The sequence below is a fragment of the Eschrichtius robustus genome, chromosome 17 (assembly GCF_028021215.1).
Source record: "Eschrichtius robustus isolate mEscRob2 chromosome 17, mEscRob2.pri, whole genome shotgun sequence".
Lineage (NCBI taxonomy): Eukaryota > Metazoa > Chordata > Mammalia > Artiodactyla > Eschrichtiidae > Eschrichtius > Eschrichtius robustus.
The window spans coordinates 61,280,341-61,303,550 of record NC_090840.1 but is presented as its reverse complement, the minus strand read 5'-3'; the positions used below and the strand labels follow the sequence as shown (position 1 = coordinate 61,303,550).

General features: G+C 34.5%; 1 protein-coding gene across 3 annotated transcripts in view; it reads left to right on the top strand.

The window, feature by feature from the left end:
* The window catches only part of CSMD3 (CUB and Sushi multiple domains 3), a 1,176,048-nt gene that overhangs the window by 632,331 nt on the left and 520,507 nt on the right, over positions 1-23,210 (top strand). For all 3 annotated transcript variants that reach the window (XM_068525309.1, XM_068525308.1, XM_068525307.1), the window contains one exon: positions 1,237-1,349. In XM_068525309.1, the coding sequence (XP_068381410.1) occupies positions 1,237-1,349 (113 nt within the window). The remainder of the gene's footprint in view (positions 1-1,236; positions 1,350-23,210) is intronic.

The following is a 23,210-nucleotide window of genomic DNA, read 5'->3' as shown; positions in this document are numbered from 1 at the left end:
AATAGGTGCAGAACTTTCTAGAGCAGAAAGAGGCTCCAGTTCCTAAGCCTGCCGTCCCTTCTCCTAAATGCGTGAAGCTACTGCAGGCAAAATGTCCCTGTACCAATAGGCACATGAAGAGATGCTCAACATCACTAATTATTAGAGAAATGCAAATCAAAAGTACCATGAGGTACCACCTCACACCGGTCAGAATGGTCATCATCAAAAAATCAACAAACAATAAATGCGGGAGACAGTGTAGAGAAAAGGGAACCCTCTTGCACCGTTGGTGGGAATGTAAATTAGTACAATCATTATGGAGAAAAATATGGAGGTTCCTTAAAAAACTAAAACTAGAACTACCATATGATCCAGCAATCCCACTCCTGGGCATATATCTGGAGAAAACCATAATTCAAAAAGATACACACGCCCCAGTGTTTGTTGCAGTAATATTTACAGTAGCCAGGACATGGAAGCAACCTAAATGTCTATTCACACAGGAGTGAATAAGAAGATGTGGTACACATATGCAATAGATTACTACTCAGCTATAAAAAAAAAGAATGATAATGTCATTTGCAGCAACATGGATGGACCTAGAGATTGTCATACTGAATGAAGTAAGTCAGACAGAGAAAGACAAATATCGTATGATATCGTTTAGATGTGGAATCTAAAAAAAATGGTACAAATGAACTTATTTACAAAACAGAAATAGAGTCACAGATGTAGAAAACAGTTTATGGTTACCGGGTGTGGGGCCGGGGGAGAGTTAAATTGGGAGATTGGGATTGACATACACACACTACTATATATAACAAAGATAACTAACAAGGACCTGCTGTATAGCACAGGGAACTCTACTCAGTACTCTAATGACCTGTATGGGAAAAGAATCTAAAAAAGACTGAATATGTGTATATGTATAACTGCTTCACTTTGCTGTACAGCAGAAACTAACACAACATTTAAAAAAAATAAATTAATTAAAAATAAATAAAATTTAGTATCTTGCCTCAGGGATATGAAAGATCTAACCTAGTTAAACACATAGAATAGTACTTGTTTATAATAAACCTTGATCACTAAATTATGTTGTTTGTTCTGTTATAACAACACAGTCTTATAAGTTTATCTGACAGTTGTTTGCTTCTAGCCAAGAAAGTATTGAGAAACACATCTGTCTCATAATTTGCATACAGAGGGTATTTTAATAATCCATTTCTCCCTTCTCTGTCCATCTGTTTTTAGGCTGACTGGAAGCTTTGTGCCAGACCTGATAGTAAGCATGAGTAGCCAAATGTGGCTGCACCTTCAAACAGATGAAAGTGTCGGATCTATTGGCTTCAAGGTTAACTACAAAGGTAATGATAAATTGCTACCTTGGGAAATATGTTATCTTAATAAAACCAGAGAATACTTTTAAATTAAAGTTTAATTGTATCTATAAAATGAAAGTTTCCTAGCATATAAGAAAGAATGTATTTCAACAAAATACTTGCCTCTTTAAATTAACTACAAATGTTGATTTCACTTTTCTTTAAATAAAATTGTTTTTTTTTTTTTCCCCTTTAAAATGTGTATATTTTGCATACCTAATCTCTCCCTCAGTCCACTATACAATGCCTGTGCTTTAGGCACTCTGGACTCCTAGCCTTTCCCAGAATAGACAATGTGATTTTATAAACTTTATGCGAATTGCCTGGCAAAAAATCTACTAATTATTAAATACTTAAATACAAAGTAAAGACTTAATTCCTTAAAGAATCCAGGGTACCAATTGTTACTATTTTAATTTTTATTTTGTAATTCATCAGTGTATCTCTCAGATCAAATACATGATATCAGTGTTCAAATTATCAAGTCCTATGTAAATTACAGATCACAAAAGTGTTAAATTGCTACTGCCCATCCCAATATTGATAGTTTCGCAGATTAATGATGAATTACGTGTGTGTAACACAATCTTTTGTTTTAGTTCTATTTATAAGAGATAGATGCAAACATTGTAAAATCATATCTTTGACACACGATTAACTTTTTTTTTTAAATTAATTTATTTATTATTTTTGGCTGTGTTGGGTCTTCGTTTCTATGCGAGGACTTTCTCTAGTTGCGGCAAGCGAGGTCCACGCTTCATCGCGGTGCGCGGGCCTCTCACTATCGCGGCCTCTCTTGTTGCGGAGCACAGGCTCCAGACGCGCAGGCTCAGTAGTTGTGGCTCACGGGCCTAGTTGCTCCGTGGCATGTGGGATCTTCCCAGACCAGGGCTCGAACCCGTGTCCCCTGCATTGGCAGGCAGATTCTCAACCACTGCGCCACCAGGGAAGCCCACGATTAACTTTTTTAAAGTCAAATAGAGACAGTGGATATACAGGTATACACACAATGTACATATTAGAAATGCAATTTTGAAATTCTGACTGAAAATATGTATATGTTATTAAGTTAAATTCTATGCTTTAAAAGATAAAAATGTGAAAGAGACCATCAGAAAGTTATGCTGTTTGAATTTATTTTTTCTATTGTAAAAGTCATTATTCTCTATCTTATCAATTAAACAATGGATTATTAAGTAGACAGAATTCTATTACTTGCATAATAATAATTTTTAAACAGACTTTATTTTTTCAAACATCAGCTTGCCATGCCTTTGTATCCTGGCACAGGGAAATGAATGCATGATGTTGTCAGGGAGACAGGACACATGCATTCTGTGTTTTTAACTTGAGACTAAATTTGGTACTATATTAATTTGAATAGTTCAGGAAATCTGTATAAATGTCAGTTTAAAAAAATAAAAAGGTTCGCCTGATTATGATTTAAATATATTCTTCCTCCATTTAAAATCCACATCTATCCCCAGTAAATAAAACAAAGTTACAAAGTTTAAACAATGGTCAGCTTCTGTTGCAAGTATCTATGTCTTGATTGTTTTCTTTTTCCTTACTTTTCCCCTGTAAATTATATTCCTCTTGGTTTTATTATTTTCTTCACCCTAAGAAACTTAACCTGTTAGAAAGTCTGGAGTGATTTAAACCTTAGAAACTGTATTAATCATTAATGACAATGCTTCAGCAAAGAACGCAGTTATTAAAGCTCACGAACAGTTTAGAGCCGCAGGGGAGTCCTGTCGATATTTACAACTCTTGAACTGCTCTCCACCCCACTGCAGTTCAAGAGCTGGAAGTATGTTGTAAAGTAGCACAATTAAACATTGTTTTGTTTTCTGCTCAGATTTCAACAAATAATTTAAAAATATATGTACTGCCTAAGGATCTGCTATGTGCCAGCTACTGAATGAGTTGTTGATTATAGAAAAAACAGCCAGGGACTTCCCCGGCGGGACAGTGGTTAAGACTCCATGCTCCACTGCAGGGGGTGGGGTTGGATCCCTGGTCGGGGAACTAAGATAAGATCCTGATGGCCGCGTGTTGTGGCAAAAAGGAAAAGAAACAACAGCCAGATATTTTCTCTCTTAGGAAGATCATAATATAGTGACAGAGAAAAATATATCCAACTATCCATATACAAATATCCACCAAAGTGAGATTTGAAACAAACCAACCCAGGAGATTCTTAATGAATAATTCCCTTATTCTTTCCCTCCCTTCAATCTGGTCTCTTTCAGTCTAACATCCACACTGCTAATGATGATCTCCCAGGAACAGGGAGGTGATCATATTACACTACAGCTTAAAATGTTTCCAAACTTTTTATTGCCTAAAGATGAAGTCCAGAAGCTCCACAGATCTTATCTTCCAGCTTTTTTCTCCCTACAGTCCAATTTTATAAAACGATCCATAATTCTCTGAACCCAGCAAGTTGTTTCACACTTTTCCTTACACTCAATAAATTCTATCTGGATCCATATTCTATTTCTAACTCAGCATCACATCACTCATGCTGTGAGACAATGTTCAAGTATTTCTTCTTCTGTGAAGCCTTCCTTAACTCCCCTCATTACAAAAGAACACTTCCTCTGTTTTATAAACGCTGTATCGTATATACTACATAACCAGATGAAATGCATCATATTCATCTTTATATTTCCATTAGCAACCCCCTGCTATATCATCATAGGTAATTAATGATTGTTCAATAAAGCTGAACAAATGAGTTGACCTGTATAATATGATGTAATACAGGGTAAAGTATATCCTCAAAAGTTTAGTTTTCCTACTGTGAAAATCATGTTTTTGCATCCTCCATAATATAAAACCTGAGCTCAAAGTTGAAGCAAGGTTCATTTTGAGAAGTTTCAAATTTTGATGTGCAGATAGCTTTAGCAGCTTCGCCTACTAAAAATAATTTTCATAATTACCATGCTCTCTGTTAAGCAGTCTGTTGGTTCTAAATGGAACACCTGCTAAAAAAACTTTCCAGATTTGATCTAAAGATATCTTTTTCTTATCATCTATAGATTTTACATGAGATAGCATTAAAAGTGGATCTCCTGTAAATTAAACTTGTGTTTTATTGTACATTTTGTCTTTGAGAGTAAGAGAGAACTTAGCTGTAAAACCACTTGGTCATTTTTACTCAAAGGTAAATATTTAGGAAATTTAATTTTTTTCTATGGCTATAAGTCTCTTCATATCTTTTCCTGGATTAATTTTGATTATTTATATTTTGTTAGAAATTTTTCTAGGATATAGATAATAGTTTTCAAATATATTGACATTTCATACATAGTTTATTTTTTAAAACACTTTTCTTAAAAAATTAGTAAAGATATCTTATCCAAATTATTTACGGCATAAATTAAAAATCTCCCCAAACTGGAAGAAATTTAAATATTTATCCATAGGTGAGTATATAAACAAAATGGGGTACTACTCATCAATAAAAAGGAAAAAGCTATTAACATATGCAAAAATGGATAAAAATCAAAATTATCACACTCAGTGAAAAGAGCCAGACCAAAAAAAAAAACAAAAAAAAAAAAAACGGTATATCCTGCATGATTCTATTTATATAAAATTCTAGAAAATGCTAACTAAAACTCATAGTAACAGAAAGCAGATTATTTTGGGGGCATTGGAGGAATTGATTACCAAGGGGCCAGAGAAACATTTTGTGGTAGATAGATGAATGTTCATTACCTTGGCTATGGTAATGATTCACAGGTGTATACATATGTTAAAATTAATCAAACTGCACCTTTTACATATGGTCAGTTTATTGTTTGTCAGTTATACCCCAATGAAGCTGTAAAGAAATTTCAGTGCTAACATTACCAAGTAATGTTTCAAAATGAATACTAATATAAGCTGTTTTATTTTTAATGGTATTATTATTTTGAGAGAAATAAGAAAAAGATTATGAGGAAAATGTTTTGATAGTTTTTGACAAGGGAGCAAGAACGATGTTTCGTTTAAAATAACTTTAAGTAGAAGAGAATAGTATATTCTTGGAATTTATTTTTGAAGTGCTAAAGTAGTTATACTTCGCAGATTTCAAGTTTTTCTTTTTCTTTTTTTTTTTTTTTTAGTAGGTTGAGTTATTACAAACAAGAGTGTCAGTGATATAATAGAGATTATAGCAAGGTAAATTTATACTCAAGGAGCAAAAGAAGTGCTGAAAATTGCATTCATTTTTCTGCTTTTCCATTAAAACATTTTTAGTCTTAAGAAAGGTGGTACAAAGTAAAAATTTGTTATAATCAATTACTTATTTCTTAATCTTGCTGGTACCTGCCTAAGAAAACCTGACGTGTTCTTGTGAGGGACTGAGTTTTATTTAAACTGAACACATTCTTTTTTTTTCTCCAGTTATATGAGATTTTAAAATTTTGCTCCACTTATATGATTTTTTCCATCTCTTTATTAGGATATTTCTCCAAAATCACCATTCGTAGAATCCCAAGATTAAGCCTTGTTATATTTCTAGTTAGAGTCAGTTAAAAAAAGAATTAATCATATAAGGATATTTATATAGTGGACATATACAATGGTATCTGGCAAAAGAGCTAATGGTGTGTGTAGGTTTTTGTCCTTTTAGTTAGTACAGTGAAACAAAGATTCTGCACAATCCATCATTATACCCCCATAGTACTTACAACAATTCACATGGATGGTCCAATAAATATATCAAACTGTAATCTGCAAAAAAACTCACTGAGATTAATGCTAAACCAAAATGGCTTTCAGTATTAAAGAATTACTATGTTATTAGCAATTGATTCTTAAATATTTAATTTTAAAACTATGCTTTAAAGCAGAAAACTAATAATGAATGAATGATAAATAAAGATCTTTAGAGACTTTGTTAGAAATGTATGAATCCCCCAGATCTTCCCACGTATTGTATTTCTTAGTTTTCCAGTGCTTTAAAATCAAATTAGTGAAATAAAATTATGTAAGGCACAGTTATATTGTTTTTTTAATTTATAAATATTTCCTATTTCCCCATATCCTGTTCTTTAACTCAAGTGAATTCAGATTAATGAGATCAAAGTCATCTAAAGAACATATTTAGATGATGATTTGACAGACTCTTAAAATGCACTCTGTAAATAATGAAAATAATTTTTAATTATACTGAAAATAAACTTTTTAGTTTTTTAGGAACTAAATTATTTGTAATATACAAACATAATATTAGCGTGTTACAGAGATATATTTCAGTGTTTGTGTGATTAGATTGGAATCTAAGTTCATTTGTGTAAATAACTATTTTCCTCTAAGGTATGCCATGTACATCAGTGATTCAATACTTGCTGAAAGGAAAGTTTATCTTTAAAACAACGAGCTTGGACAAAATAGTCTCTGCATTTACTTTGAGTTCTAACATTCTTTTATTAGATTTGGTAAATTAAATATTGATATGTTTATTATATAGTCCAAGAATATTACACTCAATATTCATTCCTTATAGTAAACTGATATGCTATCAGCGGGACATTCTTTGTGTGAGTTCTCAAGATAAACTCCTCTCTCAGAATTTCCTCCAGATGTGACACCTCTCTATCTGGTGGTGGTCTGCTAACACAGAACCAGTGAGCCCCCTTGGGTTTTCTCATTATTGTGTCTTTTGAGATATTTCTTCTCTTCATATCATTTTCATTTTCTTTAAGAAATCTTATAATCTGTTAAAAGTGTTTCTCTTTCTTGGAAAAACTACTAAGTAACATGTAGTATTATGTGTGGGATTTTCATGGTAACATTTCAATCTGCCCTCAGAATAAAGAGAGCTTTTAAGTATGACCCATGGAAACTTTACTAGAATAAGTATTATTATTTTCATTGTTGCTCTTTATTAGCTTAAAGGGTTTATTCTATTTTTACATTCAATACATCAAGTTTCTTCAGAAAACTACTGCTCCTAAAATATTCAATTTGACTTTATCACAGTCTGCTGTGAGGACTAAGCTTTTTGTTTCTATACCCCCAGAATGAGAATGAGTGGCAGTAGAATATTAAAAGTCATGTCTATTTAAAAATATTCATTGAGTTTCAACTATGTGCCTAGGCGTCATGAAGAGGATAGGGTACAAAATAAGCAAAAAATAAGAGACTTAGTCACTGCTTTCAGTCTAATGGGACAAAGACTGACAGTTAACAAATAATTGTAAATACAAAGAGTGCTAAAAATGAAAGAGAGAATGTGCTTTTGGGAGACTATAACAAGGCACCTAATGCGGGCCTCAAGGAAACCTTTCCTGAGGAAGTGAACATGGACTGAGACCTGAAGCTGAGTAGGAGTTACTGAGTCTGGAAGCTGGACAGCATGACCAGTATGTATAGATGACAAGTTCCATTTGAGGAGTTGTTAGAATTCCTGGATGTGTAGCAGAAATGGAAAGAGAAAAAGCTATGGTGTAGTCCTGGATAAGACTGGAGAGATGGGAAAGAGCAGGTCATGCTTTGCTGCAAAAGACACGTATGAATCTGTGAGACTGAAAGATATTCATTTTCTCCATGGGAGCAAAAGATCATTCCACCCACTCCCAGGTAGACAGCTTTTCCAATTTTCCCCTTAGGACAGGGACTAGTATTTATTTAAATAATGGAATCACAGAACATTGGAGCTGGGAGAGACTTTTGAGGTAATTGAATCAATTATACTCATTTCCTCCAAGATGAGGAAATTGAGTCCCATAAAGATCGATTTTTCTCACAGTCACTATAGGTAGTACCTGAGCCCAAAGTGGAACTATGTGCGATTGCTTCTGAGAGGGTCACTTTCCCCTGCACTACATTGCTTCACACTTCATATTTCTCCATAGATCCAAGGTATATATAGTTGGCTGATTGACTAATACACTTTTGTAGGTTGTACAGGGCCTTTGTCAGATAATCTATAATCATCACAATTTCTAATCAAAGTCATGTGTCTTTTCCCTCAATGCCAGTAATAATTTAATTTTATACATATTATATTCATGGTTATTCATTATGTCCACCTTAACTGGCGAAGATATTTCAAATCAAAGTGAAGTATCAATGCAAGTAAAAGAATCATTGGAGACTAAAATGTTTTTCCTTATCTGTTATAAGCAGAAGGTAAGATGTGAGATATGTGAGGTATTTATATTTTAGAACTTGATCTTTAATGGCAGAGGAGAACAAAGTTATTTGTTTGATTAAATAAAATCCCAATGTTATTTTTGCTTATCTCAACTGCGAAAGAAATCTTGATTAAACCTATCAGAATTAAAACTATTCAGAATTTTGGAATAGTGCCAATCTGACTATGTGCAAAGAGGCACCTGTTTATATAAATAAATTGTTTTCTGAATGTGGTACTATATCATTTCTTGGACACAGTGGTAATCTTAACCATTCTCAAACTCATTAGCTTATACGACAAGTATTTATTTTCACAAGTCTGTGCGTAGGCTGAGGGTATGCTGATCTAGGCTGAGTTTGAATTCATGCATCATTCATTCTTCTGACACCAGTGCCCTAGACCAGATATGGTGTTTTCTTGACAACGACAGAAGTGCATAGGATAAAAAATTCAACCATACAGACATGTTTAAAGATCTCCTTGCTTCTTGTCTGCTAAAATTCATTGGCCAAATCAAGTCAATTGGCAAGCCCAGATTTAAGAGGTAGGAAAGTGAATTCTGCCCAAAAAAGTGGGAGAAGAGAGTAAATGTTTTTAAACAGTCTAGTTGGCAACAAGTGCTAACTCTCTCTCTCTATTTGTAGATAAAAGTACATATACATATATAGGCAAAAGGTATATATATATATATATATATATATATATATATATATATATATATATATATATAAAACCTGTGCTTTTGTCTGTACCTGGCCACCACCAACCAGATGACTGATGAGTGGTACAGAGGTGACCGAGCCTGGTGCCAGCATTGTCCCCAGTTAGCTCCCCAGGAGGAAGCTCAGCACCACAACAAAGCCCAACAGGAAGACAATCCTTGGGAAGGTCAGGAATATACATACACACACACACACACACACACACACACACACACATACATACATGGTTGACTCTTGGACAACACGGGTCTTGAACAGTGCAGGTCCACTTATATAAGGACTTTTTTCATTAATAATACTATGGTACTACACAATCTGTGGTTGGTTGAATCCACAGATACGAAAACGCAGATACAGAGGAACCGCTTTTATGGAGGAACTATCTACACAAAGTACCAACTATAACTTATACTTGGATTTTTTTACTGCATGGAGGGTAGGTGCCCCTAACTCCCACATTATTAAGGGTCAGTTATATATCTTCTTCCCTCAATAAGAAGACAGTTTAGTGTGTAATAAAGTCACATATGCTGATTGTTGGCAGTGGCCTAAGCAAGATGATACAGAACTAGACAAGGGATGTTACTTCTGAAATGAAAAGTTAAGGATGAAGTGGGGATTGGAGTTAAGAGTTCTCTCTGAAAAGAGAAAAAGAAAACACACCTTAATGACAGTAGATAAAAGAGATATAGCAAGAAAATATATAAAGAGATGGAGGTGCTCATAGTAGTCAAAAACCTGCAAAATATTTTTTGGCAAGAAATTATATTTCAATGCTGTGTGTATATTGTTCCTCATTGTAAATATCATGCATCTTTACTGAATTTAAATAACTCCCATGGTATCTTCATTTCATGTCAACTTTTAACAGTAACATAAGAAAGATTGGAACATCTATAAAAATTATAATAAGACCTTCTATTGAAAGAAAAAATGGAAATATTTTGGCAAAATATACCAAATGACTGTTGGCCATCAGGGCATTTCCCATGTTTAATAATAAGGTGTGATGATATTCAGGTGTTAAAAGCATGGGCTTTTGAGTCAAACATAGTGTTGAATTTAGGTTTGTTGACTTCTGAGTCAGACATAGTGTTTATTTCAGGTTTGTTGCTTGCTCATTGGAGACCTTTGGGAAATGTTTTAGTCTTTTGAAGTCTCAGCTTCCTCATCTGTAAAATGATAAGAATGAGTTTTTACCTTAATGGAATGTTGTAAGAATTAATGAGAAAATGTACTTAAAGTCTTAATAAGCCTTATATTTATAATATTATTATTACACAGAAAATATATCTATTATATAGCTACATAAAATACCACATTTTATAAAGTTTTTATTTTTTCACATCATGTGGATTACTCAAAAAAATTTCTATCATATTCTGGGAAGTGCAACATTTACTTAGTTTGTCTTCAAATAAGTCAAACATGGAAGAATATTTTAATGTGATTAAAATAGAACCCAACTAGCAATAACAGAATTTGAAATTAAAAATACATTATCATTTATGCTAGCACCTTCAAAAATGAAGTACTTTGGTATAAATCTAAAAATATATATATAATACCTATATGATGAAAATTATAAAACTCTGATAAAAGATGCCAGAGAAGAACTAAATAAAGAGATGTTCTATGTTCATGAATAGAAAAACTGAGTATTGTCAAGATATCAGTTTTTCCCAACTTGTTCTATAGATTCAACACAATCCCAATCAAAATCTCAGCAACTTATTTTATGGATATTGATAAACTGATTCAAAAGTTTATATGGAGAGGCAAAAAAAAAAAAAAAAAAAGAAACAGAATAGCCAACTCAGTACTGAAGAAGAACAAAGTGAGAAGACTGACATTACTTGGCTTCAAGACATATGTAAAGTTACAGTAATCAACACAGTGTGGTAGTGGTGAAGGAATAAACAAATAGCTCAATGAAACTGAATAGAGAACCCAGAAAAAAGATTCACTGATCTGTGCTAAGGAGCACAGGCAGTACAATGGAGCAAAGATGGTCTTTTCAACAAAAGGTGTGGAAACAACTGGAAACCTACATGCAAAAATTAAAAATAAAAAAAATAAAAATCAAGGCACAGACCTTACACCCTTCACAAAAATTAACTCGAAATGGGCTGTCAACCTAAATGTAAAATGTGAAACTATATCACTACTAGAAGATAATGTAGGAGAAAATCTAGATAACTTTGAGTATGGTGATGACTTTTTAGATATAGCATCAAAGGCACAACCCATGAAAGAAGTAATAGATAAGCTGAACTTCATTAAAATTAAAAACTTATGCTCTGCAAAAGACAATGTAAAAAGAATGAGAAGATGAGCTACCGAATGGTAAAAAACATTTTGCAAAAGACACATCTGATAAAAGACTATTATTAAAAAAAACACAAATAATTCTTAAAACTCAACAATAAGTAAATTAACAACTCAATTTAAAAATGATGTGTACCACTCCACACCTAGTAGAGTGGCCAAAATCTAAAACAATGACAAAACCAAATGCTTATGAGGATGTGGAACAAGAACTCTCATTCATTGCTGATGGGAATGCAGTGTGGTACAACCACTTTGGAAGACAGTTGTCAGTTTCTTACAAAATGAAACATATTCTTAAATATATGATTCTGCAATCACACTCTTTAGTATTTATCTACCAAAATGAAATGAAAACTTATATCCACACAAATACTACATATGTATATTTATAGTAGCTTTATTCATTTATCAAAACTTGCAGCAACCAAGATGTTCTTCAGTAGGTGAATGGATAAATAAACTGTGATACATCCAGACAATGGAATACTATTCAGCCCTGAAAGAAAATGTGCTATTAAGCCATACAAAGACATGGAGGAAACTTAAATGTGTATTACTCAATAAAGGAAGCCAATCTGAAAAGGCTATGTACTGTATAATTCCAGCTATATCTCTTTCTGGAAAAGGCAACACTGTGGAGATAGTAAAAAGCTCAGTAGTTGCCAGGAGTTGTGCTCTGAATAGACCAAGCACAGAGGACTTTTAAGGCAGTGAACCTATTCTGTATGATACTACAGTGATAGATACATGTTCTTACACACTTGTCAAAACCCATAGAATGTTTAACACCAACAGTGAAATCTAATATAAACTCTAGACTTCAGATGATGATGTGTCAGTGTAGGTTCATCAGTGTGGTACATGGAGTGGGGGAGGCTGTGTGTGGTATGGAGTAAATGGGAACTCTCTATGCTTTCCACTCAATTTTGCAGTCAACCTAAAACTTCTCTAATTTTTTTTTAATTTAAAAAATAATAAGTTAAAAAAAATGAAACCCAATAGTACTCCCAAAGGTGTCTAGAAATAGTTATAAAATGATAGTATTTTATATTAATAGAAGTATTTGAAATCTTTTTTTTAACATTTATTTATTTAGGCTGCACCAGGTCTTAGTTGTGGCACGTGGGATCTTCCTTACAGCATACAGACTTCTTAGTTGTAGCATGCTGACTCTTAGTTATGTCATGTAAACTCCTAGTTGCAGCATGCATGCAGGATCTAGTTCCCCAATCAGCGATCGAACCCAGGCCCCCTGCATTGGGAGCGCAAAGTCCTACCCACTGGACCACCAGGGAAGTCCCGAGTATTTGAAATCTTTAGGTGGTTTTTCCCACTGATTGGTTTAATATTGTTTTCTTATTTGGTCTACTATTCAGTTTCCATGGTTACTTTCCAGGCTAGGGGAAAAAAAAAAAAGAAAAAGAAAGAAAACAAAAAAACTGTCTAAGGGCATCAGTAGGCAGTATATTCTGGCCAGTACCCTCTACTGTCATCCATATTGATTGATTGTAGGTTTCACAACATCTCATACTACATTAAGTTTATTTCAGAGAAAAACTTTGACTCAAATTTACTTGAAAAAAACACTCAAAATAATAATATTATCGTTTCTGCTTGATATATCCCTTGTAGTAATAAGGAGATGGAATATTCTCTCTCTCTTTTAATTCAGTAATGAAATCAAGTCACCAGTTTGGGGCATTTTCAAAACAATTCCTCAAATAGAAGAAAATCTGTTTTCTTCTGTTCCTTTGAAGAACAAGAGACATTTTGATTAATCTTTTCATAAATATCTTGATTTACACTTTTTGAAATAATCGTGTTGTCTTTGACAATTTTTATGGTTCATAAATCATCAACAACTAATATTTGCACCCATTTGCATATGAAACTATGTAGATATCTAACTATGTTAGATAATTAAATGGACACCCTAAACAGGATGAAATGACTCATACAAATGTAAAAATTCAAATAGCACATACACTGTAAAATAGAGTATAAAATAAAGAATTAAATTGGCAACCAATATCTATTTACATTAGGCATATATTTTTTTCTTGTTTATAGTTTGTGTTCTGTGAAATTATGTGGGAAGGGAAATATCTTGCTTCTATTTAAGGAAAGAACCTACCAAAGCCTGGGAAAGTTTTCTGAATTTTTACACATATTTAAAAAGATATTGTATGATCATGACATTTGTGTATCTTTTTCTTTCGGAGGGGGGCAGTACAACATCTCCAAATTTGGTCAGAAAAGATGTATAACCTTCTGAATTGTTGTATTTTTTTTAGCTTAAAATAAGAAAATTAAAGTGGAAACATAAAATACCAACTAATGTGCAAAGGCTGTTTACATGCTAAATCACCAGATCCAAAGCCACAGTTATGTTTAGGGTCCTTTTACAGAATAAGTTGGAAGGTCAATAAAAATGTAGGATGAGATTTGAAATAAATTAAATTATACTGTCATCAGTCTTTACACCAGTGAATCAGCTAAAAATCCTTACCCATGAGTTTATTTTTCAAATAGCCCTGTCGTAGAATTAACAGACAAAGGCTTCTGAGGGAAACATAATGAAACAATGTAATATTCATTGCTCTAGGACTGAAGCCTAATTTTAAAATTAATTTAAATGTTTATTAACATTCAGGAATATATAATAGGATTTTTGGTCAAGCTCACACTGCCTCAAATCTGTTGCTCACAATGTGTTTTAAGGCAATACTCCCATCACCTTTTGATCTGAAGATAGGAGATCAAAGTCCAACTAAATGGAGAATGCAAGACATCCTACAAAACATGCCTTCTATAATGAGATTTGGAAATCTGACCTAGCCTAGATGATGGGATTTGAACAGCAACATACCAAAGATAAATGAAAACAAATAAATTATGTCTTTCTGAAAGACATAAAATTCAAATTCTCATCACTTAAGTCTCAGCCAATTTGAAGTTTATATTTAAAAGCTGATCCTATTTTCCTAAGAAAAAAATTTGGTGGAGTGTGTGTGTATGTATTCAATATTTGGCAAAATTGATAGGGGAAGAAAACTAAGAAATATGAGTCAATAAAGGAGAAAAATGTAATAATGATAAAAGAATAGTCACAAGGGTTAGAACACTGTTTTGTTGTATCCAGTGCACTCCTTTTGATAATGTAAATTACAAGAGTATGGTCATTGTGCATACACAGTGCTGCTGTTATGTCTCCCATAGTTTAGGAGCCAATAGGAAAATGGAAATTGGACTCTCTTACTCTCTAAAAGATAAGCTGACCTCTGCAAATATACTCTCTCCATATGTGGCTTACTTGGAACTGTCAGGAAAGGCACAGTATTAACATTGCTTGCACACCAGTTATACACCAAACATCATGCCAGAAGTTGGAAATATATTATCATTTAATCTTCACGTATGCAAATAATTTCAGTATGTCAAGTGCAACGTTTAAATAATCATGTGACTTTGAGGTCCACTCAATTGTCAATAATAATCCGTGTATTTTGCTTGCCTCTAACTAGTTCTATAATGAAAAAGTCTATGTGAATATTTAAATATATTAATTTATTCACAAACATTTATATAGCAATATTAAATATAAAAGAACAATGGTTTTAGTTTACTTCAAAAAAACCTTTAATTTATAAATTATTCTTAAGAATAGAAGTAAAAGCTAAGGAATTAAAAATTATAAATGCTTTATTTAGTGATACGTTAAATTATAATTTGTATTCTTCATCCATGTATTCGTTCAATTAACATTTGTTCAATACCTCTAGCTTATAGACTTACATTATGAGAGTTGCTGTGGGCATGAATCTTCTTTTAAGGCAATCCCTGCCTTGTCAGATAAGAGGTAGACATAGACATAAACAAATAAAAATGCACTGTCTTGAATGTAATAATAGAAGCTTGTACTAATCACAGTGGTAGCACAGAGGAGAAGGTTAGTAATTTGACAAGGGACAAGGTATCAGGGCAGGCTTTAGATACGAGGTAATATCAGGTCAACAAAGTTGGAGATGTATGCACATCCTAGACAGAGTAAAGAGCACAGGCAAATGTACAAGAATCCTGAAACACCTGGCTGAAAGGGGTCAACTACAAGTGGTTATTATTTCTGAAGCATAATGGTAAGAAGGAAATGGCACCAGCAGATGAGACTAGAGATGACCTTTAGGCTATAGGTAGACTATGAAGGGATTTAAGTAGTGGGTAATATTCTATGATTTATATTTGGATAAGATTATCCTGATAATCGTATAGAAGAAAAATCAAAGGGAAAAGTGAATTAAGCTATCAATCATCCAGAAAAGAGATAAGCCCAAACCCAAAATAATGGCAATAGAGCTTGTAAGAAGACGGCAGAATCTGGAGACCTTTTTTATTGGCAGATGCCGGAATCCAAACAGATGCTGTGAGAGTAGTGTTGAAATAGAGGGGATAATCAAGGATAACACCCAGCTTTCTGCTTGAGTGACTGGGTGAACAGCTGTGACGTTAAGGAAATGTGTTGCAGGGAAGAAGGATCTGATGTAAATGTAGGGGAATAAAATACATTTAGGCTTGTTGCATATAATTTCACTGTGAGACATCAAATTGGGTCTGTTAATATTGCAGCTGGGACTCAAGAAAAAGATCTGCGCTCTTTATTTGGGAGGCTGGTTCTTTAGTATGGGAGACTCTCGTGGGAAGATTTGAAGAACAAGTAGTTACTATCAGCTAAAATGTAGTGATTATAATGTACATTAGTATGCTATAGAATAAGGTCCACAATCCAGAAAGGCATTTATAAATTCTTGGTAGATTTGGTGGTAATTTAGGTAACTGGAAACTCACCAATGCACACAAGTGTCCCTGAGAAAATTGTAAGACATAGGATCATGGAGAGCCACCATGAGCAGGAATAGACATGCTGTCAGATATCAGAAGTAAATGTCTAATGATGGGTTTGAATGCAGATAATATATCGGTATGGAGCAGAGGGAAGAATTAAGAAGGTTTGGGTTTTCATACCTGATGGCTTCTGTTTTCTTTAAATTAGGAAACAAAGTGTGCTTAGAACATTTACAATAAGAGGACAAGGGGATGAGGAGGGTACCAAGATGAATGTAGCTGTTCTAGCCTCACAACACCTTAGATCCAGAGGTAACAATAAAGACTGTCCTGCTTTCCTGAAAGCTCAAACAAAATCCTCCCTTCTTTTTTTTTTTTTATTGTTGTTGTATTCGGCAGAAAATACAATATGTTATTGTTCTATCCATGATTTCACCCTTATTTTAATCTTAGCTCTAAAATTAAAATAAATTTCTCACAATCAGTTCTTTGCCAAACTTTTTCCAGTCATCTCTTGGTTAGACAAAGCTCTGCTCTTAATACATTCTTTAGAAGGGCACATGTGTACAATATTCTATCAGTTCTTCATGTTCAAGACTATATATATATACAGTCTATACATGTATAATTTATATATATATATATATATATATATATTTTTTTTTTTTTTAACTTGAAGGACAGCTTAGTTGGACATAATATCCTGTGAGTACATTCTATTCCCTTAACTTTCTTGAAAGTGCTCGTCCACTGTTGCCTTACTTTGCATGCTGTTTTGGAAAACTCTGATACCAATCTAATTCTTGTGACTTTGTGAGTTATTTCAATTTACTGCCTGGAGGCCCTCAAGGATTTTTTTTTTTTTTTTTCTTTAAGTAAAAGATTCATTACAATTTTTTTGTTTGTTTAAAAGATTCAGTCTGAGAGGTGACTGTAACCAGGTCGGCTTTCACTGAAAGGTCAAATCTAGACTTCAGGCTTCTTTTATATTTGGAAAATTTCTTAGATTATACATGTAAATATACATTCTGTTCCACTGTTTGATTTTCTTCTTCAGGAGTGCTAAATTAACTTACGCTGTTGATCTTTCATTTCAACTACTTCCACTTCTGATCCATTTTACTTCTGTATTTCATTTTCATTCACTTGAATTCTCTTTTTTTTTTCTTAACATTTTTATTGGAGTATATTTGCTTTACAATGGTGTGTTAGTTTCTGCTTTATAACAAAGTGAATCAGTTATACATATACATATATCCCCATATCTCTTCCCTCTTGCATCTCCTTCCCTCCCACCCTCCCTATCCCCCCCCTCTAGGTGGTCACAAAGCACCGAGCTGATCTCCCTGTGCTATGCAGCTGCTTCCCACTAGCTATCTGTTTTACATTTGGTAGTGTATATATGTCCATGCCACTCTCTCACTTTGTCCCAGCTTACCCTTCCCCCTCCTCGTGTCCTCAAGTCCATTCTCTAGTAGGTCTGCGTCTTTATACCCGTCTTGCCCCTAGGTTCTTCATGACCTTTTTTTTTTTTTTTTTTTTTTAGATTCCATATATATGTGTTAGCATACGGTATTTGTTTTTCTCTTTCTGACTTACTTCACTCTGTATGACAGACTCTAGGTCCATCCACCTCACTACAAATAACTCAATTTCGTTTCTTGAATTCTCTTTTATTCCCTGCTTTTTTTCAATGTCCTTTATAAAATTTTCATTTGAATCTTTCTCTCTTGGGTGCCCTGTTTATTTATCTTCACTTCTAGTATAATGTTATCATTTTCTTCTCTTTCCTTAGTGAAATCAACTTTTGTTTTATTATAAACTGTCTTATGTCCATTTATAGTCCTACTATTTATTATCTAATTCAAGGATGTTTTTAATGTCCCTAGTTCATCATTTGAGTATATTTAATTTAGTTTGGGGTGTTGTATTACAATTTTATTAAACTGCATGATTGTTTTCAGGGGAAAATTTTATCATCAAAAATGTGTTGATTCCCATTTCTGATTTATCACAGTAGTTTTGTATAGATGTGGTTTTTCTTATTTCTGTTCATTTCATGGACAGTATTCCTGGTTTGAGAATGCTCTCTTCTGTCCTCGTTTTTACAGTTTCTTTTATGGATGGTGTTGGTGGGGGTAAGAGAAGGATGCCATGTCGTTTCTCTCTGTTTCTTTAGGATTTTTTATTTTTTACTGTTTTTTAATATAAAATTATTTTCCTTCCTTGCATCATTTTTTTGTTGAATGCTATTCTTTCACTAAATGTGTGTCTCTCATGATTATTGCTCTCTGAGACTGCTACTTCTAGTCCCACACAGTTTAAATCCCCTTCATTTAATCAGTGCTGTTAACAACTAAGCCCAAGTGCTGTGTTTAGTATTTTGACACTTAATGTTTGACTTGCTCTTTCTGGGGATGATTTCACCTGTGCTTTGTTTATGTCCTCTGTGCCTTTTTACTCTTTTTTTTTTTTTTTTTTTTAACAGACATTTTTAAGCTTACTTTCTTTACTCTGTGTTCACAGTCATGCAGTTGAACTCTGTAGGAATTTTTTTCTCTATTTACAGACAAGTAGGAGTGCAGTATTCTGAAGGGACAGGTCATACATGGTTTTATTTTCATCCTTGGTTATTTATATAGTTTTTAGGGGCATTGAAGGGGAGATTCAGAAGCAGGCAGCCACCATTGTTCTCCTGACATAATCATATAGTCTTGACATTTAGAGTTGACACAGATCTTGCAGTTCATCAGAATGAAAACTGTAACTTACAGATGACAAAACAGGAGGTTAGAGAAGTAAATAAGTTGGTCAGAGTCAAATGGCTGTTTCAGGTAGGATATGACTGAATTCTGAGTTTCCTTACTCTGAATTCCAGTTTTCTTTCCCAATACAGTGTGTTACTTCTAAAAAATAAATACAAATCAATAATTTTGGCATTGATAGGATACCTTAAATGATGAATGTCAAGATAACAATTGAGTAATAAAATAGTGATAGATATTTTGGAACTGATTAGGTGAATATTTTCAGTACCTTTACAATGAGTGAACAAGGCAACACCCAATGAACATGAAATACCATTTACTTGAAGGAGGTGAAGAGTTGTTGTCTTTTTTTTTTTTTTTTTTTTTATTTATTTATTTTTGGCTGTGCTGGGTCTTCGGTTCGTGCGAGGGCTTTCTCTAGTTGCGGCAAGTGGGGGCCACTCTTCATCGCGGTGCGCGGGCCTTTCACTATCGCGGCCCCTCCCGTTGCGGGGCACAGGCTCCAGATGCACAGGCTCAGTAGTTGTGGCTCACGGGCCCAGCTGCTCCGTGGCATGTGGGATCTTCCCAGACCAGGGCTCGAACCCGTGTCCCCTGCATTAGCAGGCAGATTCTCAACCACTGCGCCACCAGGGAAGCCCCGAGTTGTTGTCTTTTAATGTACCTGAAATATGTTGAGAATTGAAAGACTGCTTGTTATTTCAGTAATGTTTGCAATAATTTGAAGACTACAACTGTGCTTGTGTGCTAAGTTATTATTAATAAAACTGTTTCACTTCACTATCTTCAATGTAGAACTTTCTTCTGGTAAAAATCTAATTTAAGTTTGATTCATTGTAGTCATTGGTTACACATGAGAGTAATAGGTTTAAAATATTATGCAGTGCTTTCTAGGTCATCAGTGTTACATATTTCTTTATTTTAGTCAGATGATCATTAACTGTGGAAGGTTGATAAATGCCAATTTTATGTATATAAAAACAAAACTATATATAGGTAAATATGTATGTGTATGTTAAACACTTTACAAGTTTATCTAGTTAAATAATTTGTCCTTAATTATGAGAAAATATCATGTAATTTTTACAATTTTTATATGATTCTGATTCTAGCCAAAATAAAAGTTTATTTTTTTAAGTTGAGGTAACGTTAGTTTATAACATTATATGTTCTGTGTGTACGTTATATTTTGACTTCTGTGTACACTACAGCGTGCTCACCAGCCAAAGTTTAGTTTCCATCTGTCACCATACAGTTGATCTTTTTTACCCATGTTTCCTTCACCCCAGCCCCCTTTCCCTCTGGTAACCACTACTTTGTTTTCTGTATCTATGTGTCTGTTTTTATTTGGTTTGGTTTGTTATTTTATTTTATTTTTATATTCTACATATGAGTGAAATCACTTAGTATTTGTCTTTCTCCTTCTCCCTTTTCCCTCTCTTCTCCTTCTGGGATACCCATTATCCTAATGCTGCCCTTCTTATTAGAGTCAGATAGTTCATATAGAATTTTTTTTTTTTTAAGATCTTAATTCTCTCTCCTTTTCTACCAGTATAATTTCTAGGTTTCTATCTTCAAGCTCACTAATTCTGTCTTCTGTATGGTCTGCTCTATTTCCAGTGCTTTCTAATGCATTGAGTTCTTCAGCTCCAGAATTTGTTTGGGGTTTGTTTTTTTTTTTTTTTTTAGAGTTTCAGTCTCTTTGGTAAAGTATTCATTCTGTTCATTAATTTTATTTCTGAGTTCATTGGATTGCCTTTCTTAGTTTCCTTTAAGCTTGTTATGTTTCTTCATGTCAGCTATTTTGAATTCTCTTTCAGTGAGATTGCAATATTTCATGACTTTGGTTTCTGGAGAATAATCATTTTCTTCTTTTGATACCGCATTACTGTGTTTCTTCATGGTGCCTGATGAGTTTAGTTGTTTTTCTGCCGGCCCATTTGAAGTAGTGAACACCTTGCTTGTTTAGATAAAACTCCCCCCCTCGCCGCCACTCCCCGCAGCTTGATTTTATTTGCCGGGTTATAATTAGAGGTTTTTCTTTTGTTTTCCAGTAGGTGGCACCATAGCACAAGTTTTTGGTTTCTCTTACCTGCGCTGCCTCTGGTTATATTTGAGAATCTGCACTTTCCACCTTCCAGGGCATCTGCCAGAGAACTGTTGCCCGGTGGCCTCTCTGTCACTGTTTTGCCTCTGGGGTCATTGGTACCTTGCTGTTGCTGGTGTTGCTAGCATCACTGCCTGGGGCAGCGGGATAGTGGGTGTCTCTTCTGCATGGGGGGGCGGAGGAGGGGTGATTTTCCTGAGTCACTGGCTCCACTGCTGCAGGGGAGCGGGAGTGGGAGAGCTGGGGTTGCGGATGCCTCTTCAGGGTTTCTGGGCTTGCGAGCACCACCTCTGCCAGCAGAGGGGCTGGTGTCACATGCATCGCTGCAGCTGAAAGCTTGGGATTGCAGGCCCAACTGCCGCTGCTGCCTGATTCCCTGTGGCCGTGGGTATGGATGTGGCTGGAAGGCCAGAGTCATATGCATTGCCTTCCCTGATGCTACCAGGTTCTCTGGGGCTAGAGGGCTCAGCAGTCTTGGCCATCCGTCTGGTATCACAGGCACCATCTCCACTGTTCCCCTGGTTCCACCACCTCTATGTGTCCCAGTCAACCCACCTTTAGATGTATGGATGTGTGGAATTCTCCAGTGTTCTGGTATGTCGGGTAGAGACACCTTTGTTGAGTTATGGATATTTTACTGGTTGTAGATTGAAGGGAAGAGAGAATGTCTCATGCCACCATGACGCTGATGTCACTTCTCAGAAAACTCTTTTATTGACTCTGAAAAAGTCAAATGAGGATTCATTAAAAGACAGCCAAAACATAGGATTAAATGAAACTTCCTCTAAAATTGTAATTTCTAAGGTGCAACTCATCACACATATTATCAGCACATTGTCTCGTGAAGATTGCAAACATGAATGCATAATGAAGGCTCACAGATATATCTTTTCTAACATTTTTATAAGATTCATAAGATTTAAAATTTAGCACCATAAATTGATGATGAAAAATCTGAACATTGAAAAGTAATTGCCTTTTACCTCTCTGAAAAGTGACTAACATTAAAGTGTTTCCATAGAACAGAAAATGTCCTTTGTGGCCATAAGAGTGTCTGCAAGGGACAGTAGTAGGAGATGATGTCACAGAGATAGTTGGCAAAAGTGGAGGGAGCTGTGTTTAGATCACGTAGGTCTTCATAGGGTTTGAATTATACCCAGAATTGGGAAGTCATTGTAGGGTTTTGAGCAGAAGAGTAAACATGTATTTTACATTTTCTAAGGATCACTTTGGCTGATGTGTTAAAAAAAAAGCACCTTAAGAAGACAAACAGGGAAATTAGTTAAGGGGCTATTGCAAGAGTACAGGTGAGAGATCATTGTGGATTTGAAAAAATTGGTAACTGTGAGAAGAGGTAAGACTGTGAGAAGAACAAGTTCAGGGACAAAAATAAAAACTTCTGTTTCACATATAATAAGTTTGAAATGCCTACTGATATTCAAGGAAGCCTGTGGAGTAGGTGGTTGGATATACAAATCAATAACTTAGAGTAGAAGTTGCCACAGATGATCTACTGTGTCAGATGCTACTGAGAAATCAAGGAAGGTGAAGACTGAAAATTGACTACTAATTTGCCAGAATGAGTGACTTGACAAAGCATGATGGGGATGACTTTTTGAGTGCTTGGTAGAAGAGGAATTAGAGGCAATAAATAACAGACAACTCTAGAAGGATAATAGTTGGAGGGAAATGTGGGACAAAAGGAGGTTTTTGATTGTTTTGTTTTTACATGGGAGATATTCAGCTAATTCTCATGCTGATGTGGATAATCTTGTACAGTGCTACTCAAAATACTGGTCCATAAGCTATGTCTGAGAAGTCCACCAAGAGATAATAAGTTTGTGCCAGAATGTAAATAAATGCACCACTTCTTTTATTGACAGAGCCTCACTATGGAGAAAAAAAAAAAAATGTCAGGTGAATTAAACAGTATGTTTAAGGACA